The 20,475-nt window shown below is 27.4% G+C and overlaps 3 protein-coding genes and 1 long non-coding RNA gene across 7 annotated transcripts; 3 read left to right on the top strand and 1 right to left on the bottom strand.

The window, feature by feature from the left end:
• Positions 1–79: 79 nt before the first annotated feature.
• Positions 80–3,297, top strand: LOC132949649 (origin recognition complex subunit 4). Its single transcript, XM_061020638.1, has 8 exons — positions 80–334; positions 883–1,065; positions 1,142–1,301; positions 2,016–2,167; positions 2,231–2,530; positions 2,594–2,702; positions 2,767–2,945; positions 3,003–3,297. Exons 2-8 carry the CDS (start codon positions 886–888, stop codon positions 3,168–3,170), a joined length of 1,248 nt encoding a protein of 415 aa, XP_060876621.1. The 5' UTR covers positions 80–334; positions 883–885; the 3' UTR covers positions 3,171–3,297.
• A 3,839-nt stretch (positions 3,298–7,136) lies between these two features.
• Positions 7,137–8,753, bottom strand: LOC132949652 (uncharacterized). Of its 3 annotated transcripts, none has more exons than XR_009665117.1 (3): positions 8,577–8,753; positions 7,742–7,996; positions 7,137–7,680 (listed from the first exon to the last, which is right to left on the bottom strand). It is a non-coding gene; the product is annotated as an uncharacterized LOC132949652 (long non-coding RNA). The 3 variants fall into 3 exon arrangements; XR_009665118.1 differs by lacking the exon at positions 8,577–8,753 and having other exon boundaries at positions 7,137–7,319; positions 7,387–7,680; positions 7,742–8,055; XR_009665116.1 differs by lacking the exon at positions 8,577–8,753 and having other exon boundaries at positions 7,742–8,154.
• Positions 8,754–8,946: 193 nt separating this feature from the next.
• Positions 8,947–12,193, top strand: LOC132949651 (protein C1orf43 homolog). The gene is made up of 5 exons (XM_061020640.1): positions 8,947–9,112; positions 9,279–9,555; positions 9,957–10,143; positions 11,130–11,349; positions 11,746–12,193. Exons 2-5 carry the CDS (start codon positions 9,397–9,399, stop codon positions 11,888–11,890), a joined length of 711 nt encoding a protein of 236 aa, XP_060876623.1. The 5' UTR covers positions 8,947–9,112; positions 9,279–9,396; the 3' UTR covers positions 11,891–12,193.
• Positions 12,194–15,989: 3,796 nt separating this feature from the next.
• LOC132949647 (translation initiation factor eIF-2B subunit delta) lies at positions 15,990–20,381 on the top strand. Of its 2 annotated transcripts, XM_061020636.1 has the most exons (9): positions 16,168–16,308; positions 16,418–16,524; positions 18,288–18,395; positions 18,473–18,615; positions 18,675–18,789; positions 19,076–19,255; positions 19,358–19,485; positions 19,637–19,995; positions 20,075–20,381. In XM_061020636.1, the coding sequence occupies exons 2-9, from the start codon at positions 16,510–16,512 to the stop codon at positions 20,245–20,247; spliced, it is 1,221 nt and encodes a 406-aa protein (XP_060876619.1). In that variant the 5' UTR covers positions 16,168–16,308; positions 16,418–16,509; the 3' UTR covers positions 20,248–20,381. The 2 variants fall into 2 exon arrangements, with proteins under 2 accessions (XP_060876618.1, XP_060876619.1); XM_061020635.1 differs by lacking the exon at positions 16,418–16,524 and having other exon boundaries at positions 15,990–16,308.
• Positions 20,382–20,475: the final 94 nt, after the last annotated feature.

Here is a 20,475-nt window from a genome sequence, read left to right on the forward strand (position 1 = left end):
GGGCGGGCTGCCGTCCACTGATAACAGCAATCTCTGCGCGTTATCAATGTCACACCGTTTATTTTACCGCCAAACTTTCCCTTATCAAATGTTTTCAGTAGTTCAGTTTTCAAACTTTCGCAGTGCTGCAATAAGTTTGCGTGCACCAACGTAGTCCAAGGCTTACTAATTTTTTGTTTAGTCCGTAGTTACTATACTTAGTACTTAGTCGTTCTCTGGTGATACTATAGTAGTAGTGCGGTTCATCAATATCCGTTACTCATTGGTTCTCACAATCACTGACACCGATCGCTGCTCACGACTATTAGGGATCAGACGTTTTAAACTTGTAGAGGTACGCTTATTTCCCTATCTACCGCTGTGTCTATTGTAAATAGTATCATCGGTCCAGACAAAAGCACCATTTAAGTATTAAATATATTATGATGTAGTGTGATGAGGTGGTTGTCGTTGTTGGTCTTTGAAAGATTTAAAAAATTTGTTAACAATCATTTGCCTGTTAATTTATTCCGTTTAATTAGTAATTTTGGTTAAATTATTAATAGGTACAGATTAAAAATTTAAGCATTTAGTTGAAGGTTATTTTTTCACATATTTCAAAAGATTGATGTAGCCCAAGTGCTCGAGGCCAGTTCAATAAATTATCGATGTTCTTAAGAAGATGCTTTACTTACATTTATAAATTTATTGTTATTTGTCTTACTCTATATAATTTTCCATATCAACCTTAATTTGTTATTATTTTATCTAAAACATGTCCGAATTGTATGCATGCTTAGTAAATCACAATCCACCCATGATCGAAGTACTTTTATCGCGAATAAATCCACCTATAATAATTATTGTAATAATTCTATTTACCAAATCAATTTTTTGTTTTAGATTATGGGAATCGATTTTGGTGTTTGCATTCAGAATATGAAAAAAAAACTTATTTTGAATGACCAACTATATGGATTTGACAAAGAACAAAATGAACTCTTACAGATTATTAAAAAAACTACTGATTTTGGAGAGAGTGACTCAATGATTATACTTGGGCCTCGTGGATGTGGAAAATCAATGGTATATATTATATTTATTAAAATACAATTGTATAGTATGTAGATATTTATTTATATGTTTAAATTCATATTTACAGTTATTGGAATCTGTTATAAAATCTCTTTCACCTGAATCACATACACTAGTATTATTAAACGGTCTCATTCATACTGATGATAATTTAGCACTTAAAAGTATTATACAACAACTCCAAATGGAAAATTTGGATGGAACTTTTGCTGAAGGGTCTTATGCTGGTATGTATTTTTTAAATATATTTTCAACATTAGCAATGCTGTATCGATAAACATGTCTACTCTCTGTCTCAAATAAGAATAACCTCAGGTGTTGTGTTTCTGTGCATGGCCAATCATCAGAAACGAAAGCTGACACGGTAAGTTGATAAAAACCAAAGCGTGTAGTCTGAACTGAACAAAACTTGGTTGCTTAAAGTTACTCTTATATGAGACAGAGTATAAACAGAATACTAACTGAACTATTATCTGAGCCTTTATTACCTTACTAATATAGTTTAAAACTCTAAAGACATTATACTCATTTCAATTTTAGAGTTATAAGCACCAAATTACTTACAAAGTAATAACAAAATTAAAATCAGCCTACCTATATGCATCTTCTTTTTTTTTGTATTTACTAAAGAAAGCTTTTGACCTAATAATAAAAATATTTATAAAACAGAGGAGGGATAAAGCCCCTCCATAGTATTTTTTTAGAATCTAAAACAGTTAATTTTGATAATGGAGTGGACTTACAATAAGTAGCAATAATATGAAGATATTAGGGATATTATAACTCAAAAATCGATAAGAGTATATATTTTATAAATTAATACAAGCCCTGATGTAAAAAAAAACTTAGTCAAAAGAAAAAATATTTTAAAAAACTTGTTAAATTTGATATAAAATATAATTAAAGTAATGCTATTATACTAATATTAATGATTTTTGTAGATAATATAAGTTTTTTATTGGAGAGCTTCCGTGCGGGAAACAAAACAGCTACAAAATCAATTATTATGGTATTAGATAAATTTGATATGTTTTGTTCTCATACCAATCAAACATTGTTGTATAATTTGTTTGATTCTGTTCAATCTCAACAAGTAAATTACTTAACCATGTAGAGATAATTATGTAGCATTTAATATATTATTCTGTTTTTGTAGAGCCCATTGTGTATTATTGGCTTAACATCACGTATTGATGTTATTGAATTACTTGAAAAACGAGTCAAATCTAGGTTTTCCCATAATATAATGATGTTGAAACCTCCATCAGAAATAAATCAATTATTAGAAAGATTTAAACATTCACTTATAATAAACAAAAATTGTAAAGTAAAGGCCGATGTTTTGAAAAACTGGAACAATAATATTGAATTATTAATATCAGATGTAAGAATAGAAAATTTGATGAAGGATCTATTGAAATCAAGCAACAATAGTACTAAATTAAATCTTCTCATTGTAAGTATTAAAATTTTTAATTTGTGTTTAATAAAAAAAGTGTAATATTTAATTTGTTTTCAGTTTATGGCACTTTCAAATTTGTCAAATGACTTAATATTGACTGTTGAAAATTTCACAAATAACTATACTACATTGTTTAAAAAAGATATGATTCTTGTACATTTGTTAGGTAAATATTTTCATAGCCTTAAGATAAAAAAAAAAAACATTTTTAGAGTTTTTTTTTTCCACAGGACTATCAGTTCTTGAACTTTGTTTAATGATTTCAATTTGCCATCACTCAGAAATCTATGATCAAGAACCATTTAATTTTGAAATGATTTATGATCGTTATTGTAAATTTGCATTACGAAATTCAACATTACTTGTAACAAAAAGACAAGTTATTATAAAAGCTTTTGAAAGAATATCAGTTAGTTTTATAAATATTTTATATAAATATATTTTTCAATCATGTTTTTAAATTTAGGTAATGCAATTGATACTACCTGTAGCAGTTATAGAGAATAAAAATGTATTAAGAGAATATCGGCTATACAAGTGTTCAATTAATCTGGATAAAGTGAAGACAGCTTCTAATTTATATTTCAGACTACCTCCAGTAATATTACAATGGATAGATAGTAATATAATTTAAATTATTGTATCATGTTTTATTGATAATGTATGTAATATGCTGCTTAATAAATACATTTTCTACCTAAGTATTAATTAATATTAATAACTATTGGATGAATACATATTAAAATGTATTAATGGTTTTATTATTACTATTTGTAATTATTAGAATTTAATTAAGTTTATTTTATTGTTGAACATTGTTTACGATATGGTCATAACATTTGTAAATTACAGTGTCATATAGGTATTTTAATGAGTGAAAAGGATTACAGGTAACATTATAATTCTAATAAAACTTCTTATTAAACTATGGCATCTAATAACCAATTAACATCAAATTAGAATATACCAATACATTTAGATTAAATAAAATAATGTGGTTAAACCATTTTTTTTAAAATACAGTGTACTTTTTAATTGATTCTTAGCTAACTAGTTCAAAGTGTCACTTAATACTTAATAGTTAATACTCGTTTGTCGTTTTAAAAATATTATGTATTTTAATATAAATATTTTCTTTTACAATGATTGGGTTATTGTATCTGTAATTGCCTCTTGGAGCAGTAATACAGCATCAATATTTAATTTTGACGGTGGTTTCCAATAGAACATTTGATCTTATTGACACTGAAGGGGATGCAGTGGCGCCGAACTACTTTTTAGCAGGTGGTGCAAACATACATTTTAAAGACACCTAGACACCCTCAAAAATATTATTTCCAATTAGGTTCAAAATCAACATTGACAATAAAACTTTAGTAAAATATTGTTTTATACATAAATCGATACATCTATGATGAAGACATGCGTATGTAGCTTTATAATTAATTATTACATTTTAAGTTTCAACCAATAAGTTTTTTGCTTAGTACTAAACTGCATTTTGCAAATACATCAACCATTTCATCATTATCTATGTCATAGACTCACATGATATTATTTATAATGACTCAAGACGATCTTGTTTCATAGTGCTCCTTAACCGATTTTGATAATTTTTAATATGTATGTAGTGGTTACACTACATACTGGTAATGTACAAGCAATACGAAGGACCATAAATAATGTAAGGAATACACAATGAAGTCCAGCTAAATAGCAAATTTGAAGTAGGTAATGTTAATAAGCTTCCTGTATTCTTAAAATCTTGTGTTTGATCATTGTTTAATTCTTCATCTGCCGTTACTTTACTTTCAATGTCAGAGTCAGAATTGTGAATATTGGAAGTAAACGGATAAATATTTTTTGGTACCTAGTTTAGTTATTTTTTCAAGGTAGGAATACAAATTTGCAAACTGAATATATTCATTACACAACTCATTCCGATCTATAAACTGTTGATACAAATTACGAAATGTACAGAACACATCTGCAGGAAGTTTTCCGTTTTTAATTTGATTTAAATGATTTTTCGAGAATAATGATATATATCTTAAAAGATTTTGTGCAGTTGAGTGAAATCGGTTTTCTATAGCCATTATTTCTGCATCAAGTATGCCAAAATAAGTATCAATTTTAAATTTCAGCTTAGGGTCTACCTACTACTGGTTTATCACTAGAATTTTCATCATAATGTTTTCTTTTAGTTCTACTTCTAGTTACGGCAAATTTAGTGAATTGACAAAAAATAGAATATGAAATGCGTTGAATGTTCACTCGATTTAAAAGATATTCTGATTTATTTTCTTCTGCTTTGAGCAAGACAAGTGGAATATTGTTTTTGTAAATAGCTAGTAGCAAATTAACAAGAAAAGTACGATATTCGACTTAGATAATATACTATAATTCACAGTGTAATAAATCAATTAAAAAAAAAATAAAAGAGTCAAATCATTTTCAAAATTGTATGGTGTATAGAAAAGACTAATATAAACATTCAGTGAAATTTTCAAATATCTACATTCATTCGCTTTTTAATTACAACAAAAATACAAAATAAGGAAATCATTACATGAGAACAATCAAGTGAATATCAAATGTAAAAATATGAATTTTTTTTATTTTTTGATAAAGATAGACAAATTTAAGAGGAATCTTGTATAACATTTTAAAATCTCAGATTTAAAAAGAAAATATTTGAACTTCAAATGATTATAAATAAAAACTGTGACTAAGGATTTTTAATTTTTTTCATCTACCTTTGAAACAATAACCTAGGAGCCTTCTCCATAGTATATGATCTAAGATACTCGACATTCGACAATTATAGTCAATACGACATAAGTTTGTAGTGGATAACAAAGAATCAGCAGTAATTCATATTTTCATAATTATTTAAAGTTCAAATCTTGACAAAATACGGAAAAATCACAAAATTTAGAAAATTATTTTGAGTTGAGAATTCATAAAAATTTTTCTTTTTAAATCTAAGATTCCTCATAATTTGTGTATTTTTATCAAAAAAAAAATGTCTACGAATCTAAATCATATTAAAGTTTTATGAGCGTTTGAAATTCATATTTTTACAATATTGGATATTCATTAAATTTCCCATGTAGCGGTTTTGTTACTTTATTGTTATTCAAAAACGAATAACTATAGATACATGAACATTTTACTGAATGTTTATATTTTTATTTTCTGTACACCATAAAATTTTGAAAATATTTTGACTCTTTTTGAGCTGTTTACGGACATTGTCAGTTTTCAATTTTTTTAGATTTTTTCTATAAATATCAACAAAATTGTATCTGTTGAGTAAAAATGCTTGAAAATTTAATAGAAGGCTCCTAGGTTATTGTTTCAAAGGCAGATGAAAAAAATTAAAAATCCTTAGTCACAGTTTTTATTTATAAGCATTTAAAGTTCAAATTTTGACAAAATACGGAAAAATCACGAAAATAAGCAAATTATTTTGAGTTGAGAATTCATAAAAATTTTTCTTTTTAAATCTAAGATTTTAAAATGTAATATAATATTACTCATAAGTTTGTCTACCTTTATCAAAAAAAAAATGTCTACAATAAACTTAAATTAAATTTTTATGGGCGTCTGAAATTTATATTTTTATAACATTTGATATTCACTCGATTTCTCATGTAACAATTTTCTTATTTTATTGTAATTGAAAAACGAATGACTGTAGATACTTGAAAATTTCACTGAATGTTTATATTAGCATTTTCTATACACCATAAAATTTTGAAAATATTTTGACTCTTTTTGAGCGGTTTACGGACATTGTCAGTATTCAATTTTTTTAGTTTTTTTTTCTATAAATATCAATAAAAAATTTTTTGTTGGGTAAAAAAGCGTGAAAATTTAATATAAGGCTCCTGATATATCGTTCTAATAGCAGTTGAAAAATATTAAAAATACATAGGCACAATTTTTTTTTATAAGCATTTAATGTTCAAATGTTGACAACATTTATCAAATTTATAATTTATTAATTATTTTGTAGTTAAAATGTATAAAATGTTCAACTTTTATGGCTAATGATTGATTATAAATTACTTTATTCACAATAATATTATCAAATATACTAGGTAATATCATAGGCTGACTGACCGTTTTCGCTCAGAATCGTTATTCATATACAATGATGTTATAACATTGAATTCAAATTTAACACCATGCATTACAGTGACGGACTTGTAACCTACTGTACAGCAGAGCGACATTCACTTATCCACCTTTTTTTTTATTGATAAGTATATATACCTATTACCAGTATTACCTATACTATATATTTATTATATTATTGTAATTAAATATTAATAACACGGTAATTATCTACACGAAATAGCGTTGAAAAAAAATGTTTTCAATTATTATTCATTTTCATGTACCTACTATTAGTTGTGACTTGTGAATAATATCGCAGAACAATAGTAATATTGTACTCTGGGGATTTTTATTCCGCTATTCCATGTAGTATATTATACAGTTTTTTTTTTTTTGTAGAAGTTTGTGTTTATATTATTAATTAGGTATTAAATAATATTGTTATCACAACATCACGAACTAAGATAATATTCAATGTGGATTTATTTATTGATTTAATCCATCTTGATAGTATATTATTAGTTTTATTGAATAGATAATACATGGTATGTTCATTATGTTGTTTATATTCATAGACCTATTTACTAAATGGACTGCGCCTTGAACACAAAATAATCAGACAACATCTGATAAGCATTATGTTTAAAAAAACATAGACCTATTAACAGATAGGTAAAAAAGTGAATGATAAAAAAGTTAAAAAGATTAAAAAAATTGTTTTTTACTTGGTCAAGCGTCTACTGCTCACGTGTTTTTCAAAAGTAAAATAAACTACATTTTGATTTGTAACTATAGTACTGTGTTGTTTTATTGCTATTGCCATTTTTGAACGGTTTTTTTTGTTGTTATACATATTTCATCAAAATGGTTATGATGCAGTAGTGTGTATATTACCTCGTCTATAGCCGACAAAATAAGTTCATCGACAACGGCATGTGGAGTTCGGGTGTTCCACATTTGGCAATCAGTAAAGAAATTTACGATTTCAATGTTGTTGAAAACATGAATACCAATGTCCGCTGTTTCAAAAATGTCTTTTCAAGTGTTTGTAAATAAAACAAAATTTAATTTTTTTATTACCTGGCATGAACTCGTATTAAATGTTCTTGCAATCTTCACGGTTTCATAGCTTCATTAGTAAAACTTTTTCGTAAATGAGGCACGTCGGTAATGTAATATTTGTTTTCGGTCGGCATGATCCGGCCGCGTGTAAAATAATTACTTTGTTTAAAATTCAGATAATATAAATTGTAGATGACTCCAAAGTCGAAAATATTAATTATTATAAATGCTATCGCGATAACGACCGGATTCGACAGACGACGAACGATAATTCTAAAAATACAAAATACACAGAAACTTAAGGTGACACAAACCATAATATTATTTTAACTAAAATATTGGCGGGAAACATAATAGTGAATGGAAGAAACAATAAATATTGATTTTATCTTCCCAAATACTGGTTTTTGCTTATCAGATGTTGACTTATTTTTTCGCCGTGCAATAGCAGGCTGGTATGGAAGGCGCGGGAAGTCCATTTAGTTAATAGGTCCAATTATAGGTCCATGTATGGCTTATAGTGATGGTTAAATTTTTAGCATGACAAATTAAATAGGTATATCAGCAACTCGTGATACGCATCTCTGTGACGTAAGCATTTCTCCAACAGATTGTGTGGTGGTGTAGTGGTGGAGTCTTTGGCGGCGGCGGCAGGGGCGGCGGTGGACCAATGAGAACCGGAGAAATGCCTACGTCACAGTACACGGCTGATGGAGGGTGGGTGTGCGATTTGTTTCTAAATATTGCTGACATACTTATTTAATTTGTCATTATTTTTAGTAATTGGTTATATAAAATATCTTAATTCTTAATATTATAAAACCTTTTAAATATTTAAATAAGTTTTATATACCTGTCTTATCTGTGCTTATACAATTTATATATACACTATAAAGTAATATTACTCTATGATAGAAAATACTCAGAAAATATAAGTAGATAATGAATATTAAAATTATTATCTATTCTGAGGACAATAGTTTTATCACATTAAAATACTAAAAAAAATTACAGGATTGACCGGGTCCCGTATGTACTGATAATTTGAAGCACATATTAGCAACTATATAGAGACAATCTCTGTTAAAAGGACGAATAAACTGCGCATGCGTGAAGAGAAATGTCTCATATTTATCTATATATTTGAATTGTTGAATTTTGAATATATAGATAAATATGCGACATTTCTCTTCACGCATGCGCAGTTTATACTTTATTCATCCTTTTAACAGAGATTGTCATTATAATAACTAATAAGTATAATTTGTCATGAGTAGTACGCTCATGTCAACTTAATCGTCGCTTTTAATATTAATATATGCGTCAAATTGTTTACCTTCACTTGGACGAAATGGGCAATCATGGGCTCCATGGCTCCATCCACATTAGGTATAATATGCTATGAGATATCTAAGAGTAAAACCACAGAATAGATTATTTATAGAATCTTTATGAATTTATTCAAGTAGATCTTTAATTATTGATAAAACACTGATCTTCCACTATTATTATTTTAAAGTACTTGCCTTATTGCTAATGTAAAATATTTATTTAGTTTTTTAGTCATGGTCATGGATAAATGCAGATTGACACAACTACACGAGTTTGAAACGTACAACAATTAATATTAATGTTCTCTACGTGATTTTGTTGTTCTCGTTAACAAACAAGCAATGGCTCAACAGTTGTCTGGTGTCACGGTGGTGATATTTATAGCTGGTGGTATATTGACGTTTATATTGCTGTTCATATTCGCTAAGAGGCAGATCATGAGATTTGCTCTTCGATCGAGGAGAGGCCCGCACGTGCCAATTGGGCACGATGGGAAAAAAGTAAGAATTTAAATTCGCAAATGTTTCCGTAACAGTTTTAAAAGATTTGCTAGAAATTGTAACAATCGATTATGTTCTATCAAAAAAATGAATCACCATAACTCGTTAGAGGTACTTTGATTCTGTTATTTTCTTTTTTATTTGCATTCAGATGTTTAAATTCGATAGCATAATCATAGTATAAAAAACAATATAGATACTGTGGTATTATGATGTGCATAGAACGTAGTGTACATAGATATAGCGTAGTAACTACTTTTGATATTAAATTATAGAATCTATGTGTTTTAGTTGACAATAAAATGTTTAATGTAGAGTACTTCCTACCTAATGCCCTAATAATAATAAAATATATATATTAATTTTGTATTAAATAACATGTAATGTTTATTTTGTGTTAGACACTGAAAAGAGAAATTGAACGACGAATAGAAGTGGTTCCAAAAATTGCTTTTGAACCAAAATTAATGACAGTTTATCAAGACGATGACCTTTCAAAATATATATTACCACCAGCTGAATCTAACAACAAACCATTGCTGTCTCACCATTATCGTATGAAAGCAGTTGATGATGTCAAAAAGTTAGGTAGTATAATAATATAAGAACAAAACTGGTTACATAGTTGATAAATAGTGTAGCTATGCAGTGTACAAATTGGTCCTAAAAATAAAATAAGCACTAGAAATATTTGAATTGGCTCCTGTATGTGCATTGGTTGAAGTTTTTAATATTTATTTTAATTACCAATAGAAACCGTTTATAATGACACCGGTTGTAGTGACATTTTGGGTGTAATGATCTTAGATTGAAGGTCCTGGCCAAACTCCTATATTGTTTGTACTAATTTGTATCGATTATTATGATTAGAAGGATGTTATGACATTTTTTTTTTTTTTTTTTGTTATAATGGAAAAATATTTTATCTATAATGATTGTATTAAACATTTATTGAAGGAAATATAACAACCAATAATACTAAAAACATATTAAAGATATGAAATTCAAAACGAAAATACTGCATGATTTTTATACAAACGAAGTACCTACAAACTAAGATAACATATTTTTTTTATACAATGTAAATTTTATTTTAAAATAATAAAACTACTTTTTTAAAGAAAGAAAATATGGCACACCAATTGTATTACAATACTTTGTTCATATAATTAATAAATTATAATCAAGTTTTTAAATTTTATTTTATAATTTTAATTATAATGACAATCGATTATTATATTAACTAATTTTGACTAGTCCTTAAAATGTCATTACAAACAGTTTCTTATGTATTATACAATTATATAATCTCTATTAAGTATTATTTATTGATTAAGAAATTCAGCGCATTTATTATTTATTATGAACTTAAAAAACAACAGCACTTTTAACTATACCTACATTTCTGTATAAAACGAGAAAGAAATTTTTTACAGTTAAAACCAACTTAAATGTGCACATATTTGTATATTTGTAAATTTAGGAACCTATTCAGTTATTTGGGATAAGTTCAGAGTCAGCTTAATATTATACCAATAAATATTTTGAAAAATTAAAATAAATTGTGCTTTCAGAACGCGAAATCACTAAACAAGATAAAACATTGACTCGCCATCCAAACGAAAACATTCGTTCATTTTTACTAAATACATTAGCAGTACTTTTGGATGGTAGTGGACAGCACATAGTTCATCAATTCTGTGATCTTTATGAACATGCTCGTTATGATCCAAATGAATTCTTGGATGAAGAATACCAATCATTCATAAGATTAATGAAAAAACTAATTGATATGTGAGTTAAGAAGTGGTAAACTTATTTTTAATACATTTAAAGTTTATATTCTATTACTTTAAAATTAAAGTATAAACAGTAGCGGGCAGTGACAGATAAGTCAATTTTTCAAAGGGGTGTTGGCAGTAGGGCTGAAGTCTATGCTAAGGTCTGACCACGGCCCAACCTCTTTCAGCCATATTTTATTTACATGCCTAACTTTGTTATAAGTTAATAATGTATATTATATGCTAGTGTATATTGTGACGTCGTAGTAAATACTTAAAAATGAAATTTTGTCATTTAAAATTTAAGTTCAGTATATACAATAATTAAATAGTGAATGTATATAGTAATAAATGTATTTACTTTAATTTTCGATCAAATTTATAACAATATTATTTTCATTTATTACAGAACAAAATTATTGAAATCGTATTCTGGTGAAAGTCGAAAAAATAGTCCCAATAAAACCCCAACTCGTAACAACAACATGCGAACTGGTACTAATGAAAGTCTTAGGTCAAAAGACAGAGATTCTAATCGCTTAAAAGTTGTATAAGAACTGTAAGTAAGTATTTTTCTACCATAAATTAATTGGAGTAAAATCAATTTCTATTGTATGTAACTAATATTTATTAAAACTAGTTTTTATTTGGTGAATATAGATTGTATTTTATATTTGTATAAAAATATGTAATATATATTTCTTTTTTAATTTAATATTTACAGTTTTTATTTTTGAAACAAAAGTAATTTAATATTATATAGTACTATACTAATATGTAAAATAAGATGCCTTAAAAGCCTTAAATGATGTACACAATTATTGTTCTGGAAGAAATAAAATTGTATACATTGTTAATCTTAATTCATTATTTATATATCTTGTTCCATTAAATATCTTCACAAGATCTCAACCTGACTGCTAGATGGATATTTTTTCCGTTTATCAAAACCATTTCTTAAGTGATTATTTGAAGCTTTCAATACATTATTTACATAATTTTAATGCCATTTAAGTTTTTAAGAATATTTAAAACAAAATAATTTAATAATTGGCTGAATAATTAATCCACCTGTATATTGTGACAACGTAACGGTACAACTGTGTGCAAGGGTATTTATAATAATAAATAAGATTTTAAATTTTAAATTAAAGCATTACCGTGTTTACTATATTAATATTTCACTATTAATATCTATAACTAATGTCAAATTTTTTATACTCTAATTCTTTTTTTCACAATCATATAATTAAATAAGATTGAGCATTTCTATTTTTTTATTTAACATACCTTTAATCTATTCTTTTAAAGAAAACTAAAATGTATAATTCTTTATTTTATACATATTGATATACTAAACTATAAACTTATATATGATTATTTAATATGTGTCATAAATAAATTGTTATCAAACTATTTTTTTATTTTAATTAAATGATTTTCTTTGGTTAAATTAAGAAATTAGTATTTAAACTACAAATTATTGTAAGTCTTGTTAATATCTACGTATATTAAAGCTGTAATTTATTACCTGGGATTATCTGTTGTGCTATAATTTATTAATTATTAATATTATCAATATAATAAACCAATTTATCATCAAATGTATTATTTATATTATATCACATACAGTAAATATGCTTTAAGTTGGTTAGAACTAGACAGTGTTGCTGCATAAGTTTGTGTTTTTTATGAAATTTAATTATAAAATTATTATTTAAAATGTTAAACACTATGATAATTGAATATATTTCCAGACAAATATGATTACACTTATACAGTTTTTAAACTTTATAGTCATTATTGACCTCTTGGCTCTTATGACCACATTTTTTTACATAATAACTTTGAAATAAGTTATAATGGGGAATGGTGGTGGTGGTGGTAAGTACTTAGTTATGAAAATGAATCATTCAAAATGTAAGTTCAGTCCGCCACTGGGTACTAGATAGGTAATATTTGAATAGTATAAGAAAATAGTGTTTTGTTGTATCAAACTAATAGCACTATTGTTAAGACACTTACACTAATGTCTGATAAATGGTAATACATACCAGCTGGACTTAGATACCTAGTTTCTACAAAATTATAGTATATACCATATTGTATTCATTAATGTATTTATTTAGTGAACGTTATGTTGTATACTTTTAACCGTGCGTCTTGTACTGTTGTCTACATCTAAAACTGGTAACGGAAAACGTCTTACCAATGTACCACAGTGCTAATTTTACGTTCAAAATAATTAATTTTACTCTGGTGTTTTTAATATGAAAGTGAATTGTCATATTATCAAATTTATTGAAATATGTTAAGGTATTATTTCTAAAAAATGTCTCCCTTGTAGGATTTTTATATATTACTTTAATTTTATACAATTGAAAATGTCTATTAATTGTTTTATTGAGTTAATAATGTTATTAATACTATAGGCGCAAATAGAATTAAAGATTTGGGAGGGCTAAAGCTACTATAGTAATATTGAATAAGTTTAGTAAAAATTTAGGAAATGTTTAGGAGGGCTATCCCCTTAAACCCCTCCTTATTTGCGCCTATGATTAATATACTGTTTAACATTGAATTATTGAAATGTCAATGATTGGGGCTAGAGGTCATCACCTATTGGAGCAGAAAAAATAGATAATGGTAGCAAATTGGATATAGTTGGTACTTAAGGAGGGTTAAAAGTTAACATTTTTACGCAAAACCAGTTTTTGACTGAATCAATTTTCTTACTTTATTGTATAATTATTTGAAAACAAATAATACAAGATACTTGAAAAAATGAATACAAGGTGTCAAGGTTCTCCATAAATCATAATTAGAGCAAGGTCTTTCAAGCACTAAAAAATCATCAAATATGCACTTATGCATCAAAAAATTAAAAATATGTGGTTAAATATGCCCTTAAAAAATTAATTTTATTATCATTCACTATAAGTTTTAACTAGATTTATTTTATTAAATTGATTTGGAATCTTTTTTGAATGTTGGATCCCATTCTTCTCAATTATTATTCTGCACATAATAAAACAAAAAAGGTATTTTAAAATAATTGTTGAATTATTCTCAAATATTTACCTTATCTAAATTAGAATTGCACTGAATTATTAACATTTCTTTGATATTTTTAAATATCAGAGAACGTCTTTTATCTGTCAGCAAGTTCTTATATTGGGAAAAACTTTGTTCGACGTTCACTGACGTGATCAGTGCATAAACATTCATAGTGCAATAAATCATTTCACTAGCATTCAAATCTCTAATTCATCAATTTCGATGTGTTCCACAGTGCCATTTAAAATATTTTAAATTATACAAAGCATATTGAAACCTTTGTTTTTTCTATTACTTTTTTAAGTTTTTCCACTACTGATTTTATACTCTTCGATTGTGTATCAATTATGTTCATATCGTCTATAATTTTGTTTACAATGTTAATTGAATCGACTAGTTTTAATCCACGTTTTTCAAGCTGGGTAATCGATAAAATCAAGATAAAATTTATCTCTATCGTCTTTATAAGTTTATAACAAATTGTTGACCTTGATTCATGAAAAATATTCACCAAAGTGCTTGATTTTCGATAAACCATAAAAATAAGCACTAAAAGCTTAAAATATGCTCTTATAATCAAAAATATGCCCCTTAAACCAAAAAATTTTCTAATATGCAAAAACATGCACTAAAAACGTTGAGTATTTCATCATAAACATTATGAAATGTATTTGGTACTTACCAAGCATACAATAAAGTTAACCAGAAAAAATATGCAAATGCATGAAAGTCCTTGCTCTAGTCATAACTCATAAGTAATTTGTCCTGAAACCAAAAAATCTAAAAACTATTATAATAATATAGGAAGCACAATTTTTTTTTATTGACACTTAAAGTTTTATTACTATACATATAAAAGTTTAGCAGGTAAGTGCAATTTTTTGTATGTAATATTTTATTTAATTCAGATATAAGATATACCTGACGTATTTGTTAGTTTACAATATCTTTCGTACCTAATGATCCATTTAACATTTTAACGTATTGGACTATGTAACGTTAAACGTACAACTCATTTTATATTTTTATCAAAAATTATTATGTAAAAGAAATATATATATGTACTATTAATTTAGGTCCTACAGTCATGTACTTATAGCCAATGGCACTTGTTAGGAAGGTAACTACGTAGGCACAATTTCAACTTTTGGCTTGGGGCAGCTGAATATATTATAGGCAAGCAGACCATTGCAATATAGCATTTTAAAGTGCCATGTCCTAGGTTTTGGGAGGGCTTAGCCCCCCAAGCGCCCCCCCCATTTTCGCCAATGGGTACCTACTATGTATGTATGGGTATAATAATGTTTTAAGATATATTAAACTATTAATAGTATTACTATTTAGTATTTACTATTATAACATTATGTTGATTCCACAGATATGTGGTTCATTGAATTGAACCATTGAACTTCATTCTAGTTTTTATTTCAAGAATCAAGAAAAGCGAAAGCCCACTGCGAAAATTAATGCTGTTAAGAATGCCGGCATTAAAAATTAATCACTCCGAGGAAATTTTAAGTATAAAAAACACATTCTCTTTGTAACACGCCACAGACGTTATCACTTATCATTTAAGATATTAGATAATAATATCTATTGACTTCTTAATTTATTTAACCATCAGACCATCTCGACTTTCGAGTCGAAACTACTCGAAAGTCTCGGCCGACGTCCTGTTGTTCATGTACAAAACAAATTAGAATTTATTGTGATGGACAAACCGCCGACCGAAGAGAAGACTAGGGAAGAGGTGGAGGCCGAGCGAAAAGCCAAGCGAGCGGCGAAACAGGAACGGAAAAAAGCAGCGTTGGAAAAACAGAAACCCGAGGGACTAGAAATTCAAAAAAAGTCTAAAGATCCGTCCACAGAATCACCTATTGCCGTTGATCTCGTGAAAGTGCCAAAGCCAAAACCAGTGAGTAAAAATCACAGAAAAAATGTAAATCATGCTTGATGACTAATGTCCTTAGTTGTCAATTCAAACAATGAAATTACTTGCATTTCATAACATGATCTACTTACAGATCAGTATAGGAAGATTAATTATAAAATAAACGATATGTGGGGCCGGGTGGAAGTAATGCGAAAGTAATTTCCCTGTGGCCATGCGGTTCAAATGGAAAGAAAAAATGTAGGTTAACACTTAAGTATAATTTAAGATATAGTTAAGAAAGTTTATGCTATTTTCAATTTTGGACTGAACAATTGTTAGAATTAAATAAAGAGATCATATCATGGACAGAGTTCTATAACGAGTCTATATGTTTAAATTAATATTTATTATTAACTAATTTTTTTCACTTATTTTTAAGCTCGGTTTAAAGACTTACCGATTATAATAAATGTGTTACAAACAAAATGTGATCTAAAGAGATTCATAATAAATTATAACAATACGAAAATTCACTATATATATACTGACAATTATCTAACTTGTTCTACCTTTCTACTTATGAGGACATCACACCTGTATATGTTCTCTCAGCAGATCACGTTTAGCTCCTTTAATTTAAAAATTAGAGTGAATCGACCTATTATGAATGTTGATGATCAGTATATTATCTGTTTGTAAGTCCGTTTTTCACGATTATCCAGTTTTTATGTGATTTATGAGCATTTTTAATTTACGCTATATTATATGTGCATAACTTGCTAAAAATTTATCGTAAAACCAACATACGAACACAGATAATGTTATTACCATCAAATTTCAAAATAGACAATAGGTCGATTCACTCTAGTTTTTAAACTAATGGAACTAAACGTGATCTGCTGAGCTTAAATTTGCTATGTTGTACACTTGTAAGACGGAGACAATATATACGGGTGTGGCAAACAATATTGTATTCAATACAATATTTATACCCATACCTATATATAAATAACTTATAAATTATAATATGGTTTTATAAAGTAAAATTAACTTGACATATTATTAAGTACCAAACCACCATAATATTATATTCATATTAGAAGACAATTAAAGTAAAATGTGTGTTAGCACATTAAATTCATTTATAAAAATGATAAAAATATTATAGGTACTAACATAAATTGAATATGTTTAGGTACTGCAAAATTCATAAGTGAAAATCTTAATTTCCTGAATATACACCGTGGAAAAATTAAAATACTTAAATCTACTATCTACAATACCTAATACCTATGCTATTGAGTTAATTTTTTTATAAAATATGAAAATAATAATAAATACTTAGAAAATTATAAAACCAATCACATAGATGATGGATATCAAAGAATATAAATTAATAAAAAGTTAGTATCACACATTCTTATATGCATGGGTAACCTACATTTTATATTTTGACGAGTTTGTTTTGTTCAATTTTCAAATGATTTATGTCTTGAAATTTCCAATAATAAGTTTCTATATTAACTATTTTATTTTAAACAAAATTACTAAGTTACTAAGTTTTAATTAATGCATTAAGTACCCCCTAATATTTTACTATGCAAACAAAAAAATAATAAAATATATTTTCTTTTTAAATGTAAAATTGGCTTCATCTTTATGCAGAATTGAAATTAATAAGATTTTAACAATTAAAACTAATGTTAAAAATACAATAATTTTGCCTACCCTAATGGTATTTTTTTTTTATCCATTTGATTATGTTTTACAAAATTATGAAATCAGTGTTAGTCTTAAATCTAAATATTATTTAGTGGAAATACTTTAAAATGATTTTTCAACACTTACCCATACCTTTTTTTACAATTATTTAAATCATAAGAAAAAGAAACTTAAACCTTCTCTTGACATTATATAAAATATATTAAATATTTTTGTATTTTAAGATTTGTTTTCTAATATATTTAGTATTTCACATCAAATTCAGATATTCAAAATGCTCATACCTATATCTATTTCAGGATGTTCCCAAGGCAGCAGCACCCAAGAAATCGTCAATTCAAAAAATTGAAACAACTAAAAAAGTTATTAAAAGTAATAAAAACAAGGAAAATATCATTGTTAAAAAGGTAAGTCTATAAATGTTGCACTTGTGACTGATATCTGATTTATAGTTAAAATAATTTTTGATTTATTCTTCCCCAAGGCCGAAGAAGTAAAACCTACAGCAAAAAAGGTGAATTTAGTAAATTTAGTGAAGAAATCTGCGGGGCCAGTTACACACAAAGTTAAACTTTTCAATCATCTTTATATTGACTCGATATCTTTGGTGACAGAAAATAAATTAAAGTAATCTTAGAATAATAAATATTTATTTAATAGTTTGCCTAATATTTATATTTATCTAGAATAAATTCTGGGAAAGTACATCCATCTTTTATAAAACTTGGAGTACAAATGCAAACTTCTGTTGTAGCAGGATCAAATGCTAGATGTCTCGCTTTCTTATATGCACTCAAACAAGTATGAAATATCAATAATTATGCATACTATAGATTGCTCACTGCGGTGCATAATACGCTACGCTAAATCTACTAGTGATCCTGGTGTTATTATCAAGAACTGGCTGGGCAGCCATGTTTTAAGATATGCCGCCCAATTAATTATGGATAATAACACCAGGGTTGCTAATAAATTTAGCGTAGCGTATTATGCACCACAGTGAGCAATCTATAGTAATCAATAATCATAATCAATGGTTAATATGTATAGAATTTGAATATTTTTCAATCCTAAAGTTTTTTTATAGACCATTTCAGATTTTGTGACTCCAGAACACAAACATTTTTCTCGGTCTTTTGAGGAACACCTTAGACCAGCTATTGACCACTTGATGGCATGTAGACCGTTTTCAGTATCCATGAATAACGCACACAAAAATATCATGTCTCATGTAAAGAGATTACCACATAATATTTCTGATTGTCATGTACGGAATCTAATATTCTATAATATAGTAGTTCTTAATATAGAACTTCTATATAGTAGTTTATTGCAACTATAAATCAAATTTTTCATTGTATTTTTATAGGCTAAAGAAGCATTAGAAACTGTAATAAATAATTATATTTATGTTCAAATACATATGGCTGGTATGGCGATATGTATTGCGGCCCAAAATAAGATTGGAAAAGGAGATGTTATACTTACTTATGGATAGTAAGTACATAATATAAAAGTATAAAATTACTAATACTTATTAATAACGTGATCAATTTAACTATCGAAACCTACATTTTTAAAATAAATTTGAAGCTACTTGCTGCAAATGTTGAATACAATGGCAATGATATTTATTATTATTTTATAGTTCTTCTTTAATTGAACGGATTCTAACAGACGCCCACTCTAATAACAAACAATTCAGTGTGATTGTGGTTGATTCGGCACCATGGTACGAAGGTCGTCAACTTCTCCATCGTCTTGTGCGTAACAACATCCAGTGCACTTATGTACTCCTCTCTGCTACCAGTTTTATCATGACTAGAGCAACAAAAGTGCTACTTGGCGCACATGCGCTGTTGGCCAACGGTTATGTTATGGGTCGAGCGGGCAGTTCTCAGATAGCTTTGGTAGCTAAACATTTCAATGTGCCTGTATTGGTGTGTTGTGAAACATACAAATTTACAGAACGCGTGCAAACCGACTCAATAGTTTTCAATGAACTAGGTGTGTTCTTTAGACGTTGACTAAAATATTACATTAAACTCAATAATTGATTCTAATTGTAGTCATATTAATATTTAAGGTAATGAAAACGACGTCATGCCTAGAGAACAATGGTTGAACAATCGTTATTTAACTCCGTTAGGTCTTAGGTACGATGTGACTACTTCTGATCTGATAACAGCCGTGGTGACAGAAATTGCTATATTACCATGTACCAGTGTTCCAGTTGTATTGAGGGTGCGTACAAACTAATGCAGGATGAGTAACAATTAACATAAGTCTGATGTCCATCATGAACAGCAGCAAAAATAAATAAAAATATATTTTTTTTTTCAATTTTATATTGATTTTTAATAAGATAATATAATTTGTTTTCTGTTGTACAATGTTCCGAGTGTAAACGTTATTATTATTTTTTTGACATCTTTAGTGTCAGTCAAAAGTTTACTGCCGCCTGCCCATACACTATTTAACGTAAAA

This window comes from Metopolophium dirhodum, chromosome 7 (genome assembly GCF_019925205.1).
Source record: "Metopolophium dirhodum isolate CAU chromosome 7, ASM1992520v1, whole genome shotgun sequence".
In the NCBI taxonomy this organism is placed as follows: domain Eukaryota; kingdom Metazoa; phylum Arthropoda; class Insecta; order Hemiptera; family Aphididae; genus Metopolophium; species Metopolophium dirhodum.

Bases quoted from the DNA above. Each gene is read 5' to 3' on its own strand.
- LOC132949651 (XM_061020640.1), top strand. From the start codon at position 9,397: ATGGCTCAACAGTTGTCTGGTGTCACGGTGGTGATATTTATAGCTGGT. The intron at 10,144-11,129 runs GTAGTATAATAA...TTGTGCTTTCAG, and splicing joins TGATGATGTCAAAAAGTTAG to AACGCGAAATCACTAAACAA. The intron at 11,350-11,745 runs GTGAGTTAAGAA...CATTTATTACAG, and splicing joins ATGAAAAAACTAATTGATAT to AACAAAATTATTGAAATCGT.
- LOC132949649 (XM_061020638.1), top strand. From the start codon at position 886: ATGGGAATCGATTTTGGTGTTTGCATTCAGAATATGAAAAAAAAACTT. The intron at 1,302-2,015 runs GTATGTATTTTT...TGATTTTTGTAG, and splicing joins TGCTGAAGGGTCTTATGCTG to ATAATATAAGTTTTTTATTG. The intron at 2,168-2,230 runs GTAAATTACTTA...CTGTTTTTGTAG, and splicing joins ATTCTGTTCAATCTCAACAA to AGCCCATTGTGTATTATTGG.
- LOC132949647 (XM_061020635.1), top strand. From the start codon at position 16,105: ATGGACAAACCGCCGACCGAAGAGAAGACTAGGGAAGAGGTGGAGGCC. The intron at 18,790-19,075 runs GTATGAAATATC...GTTTTTTTATAG, and splicing joins TCTTATATGCACTCAAACAA to ACCATTTCAGATTTTGTGAC. The intron at 19,486-19,636 runs GTAAGTACATAA...ATTATTTTATAG, and splicing joins GTTATACTTACTTATGGATA to TTCTTCTTTAATTGAACGGA.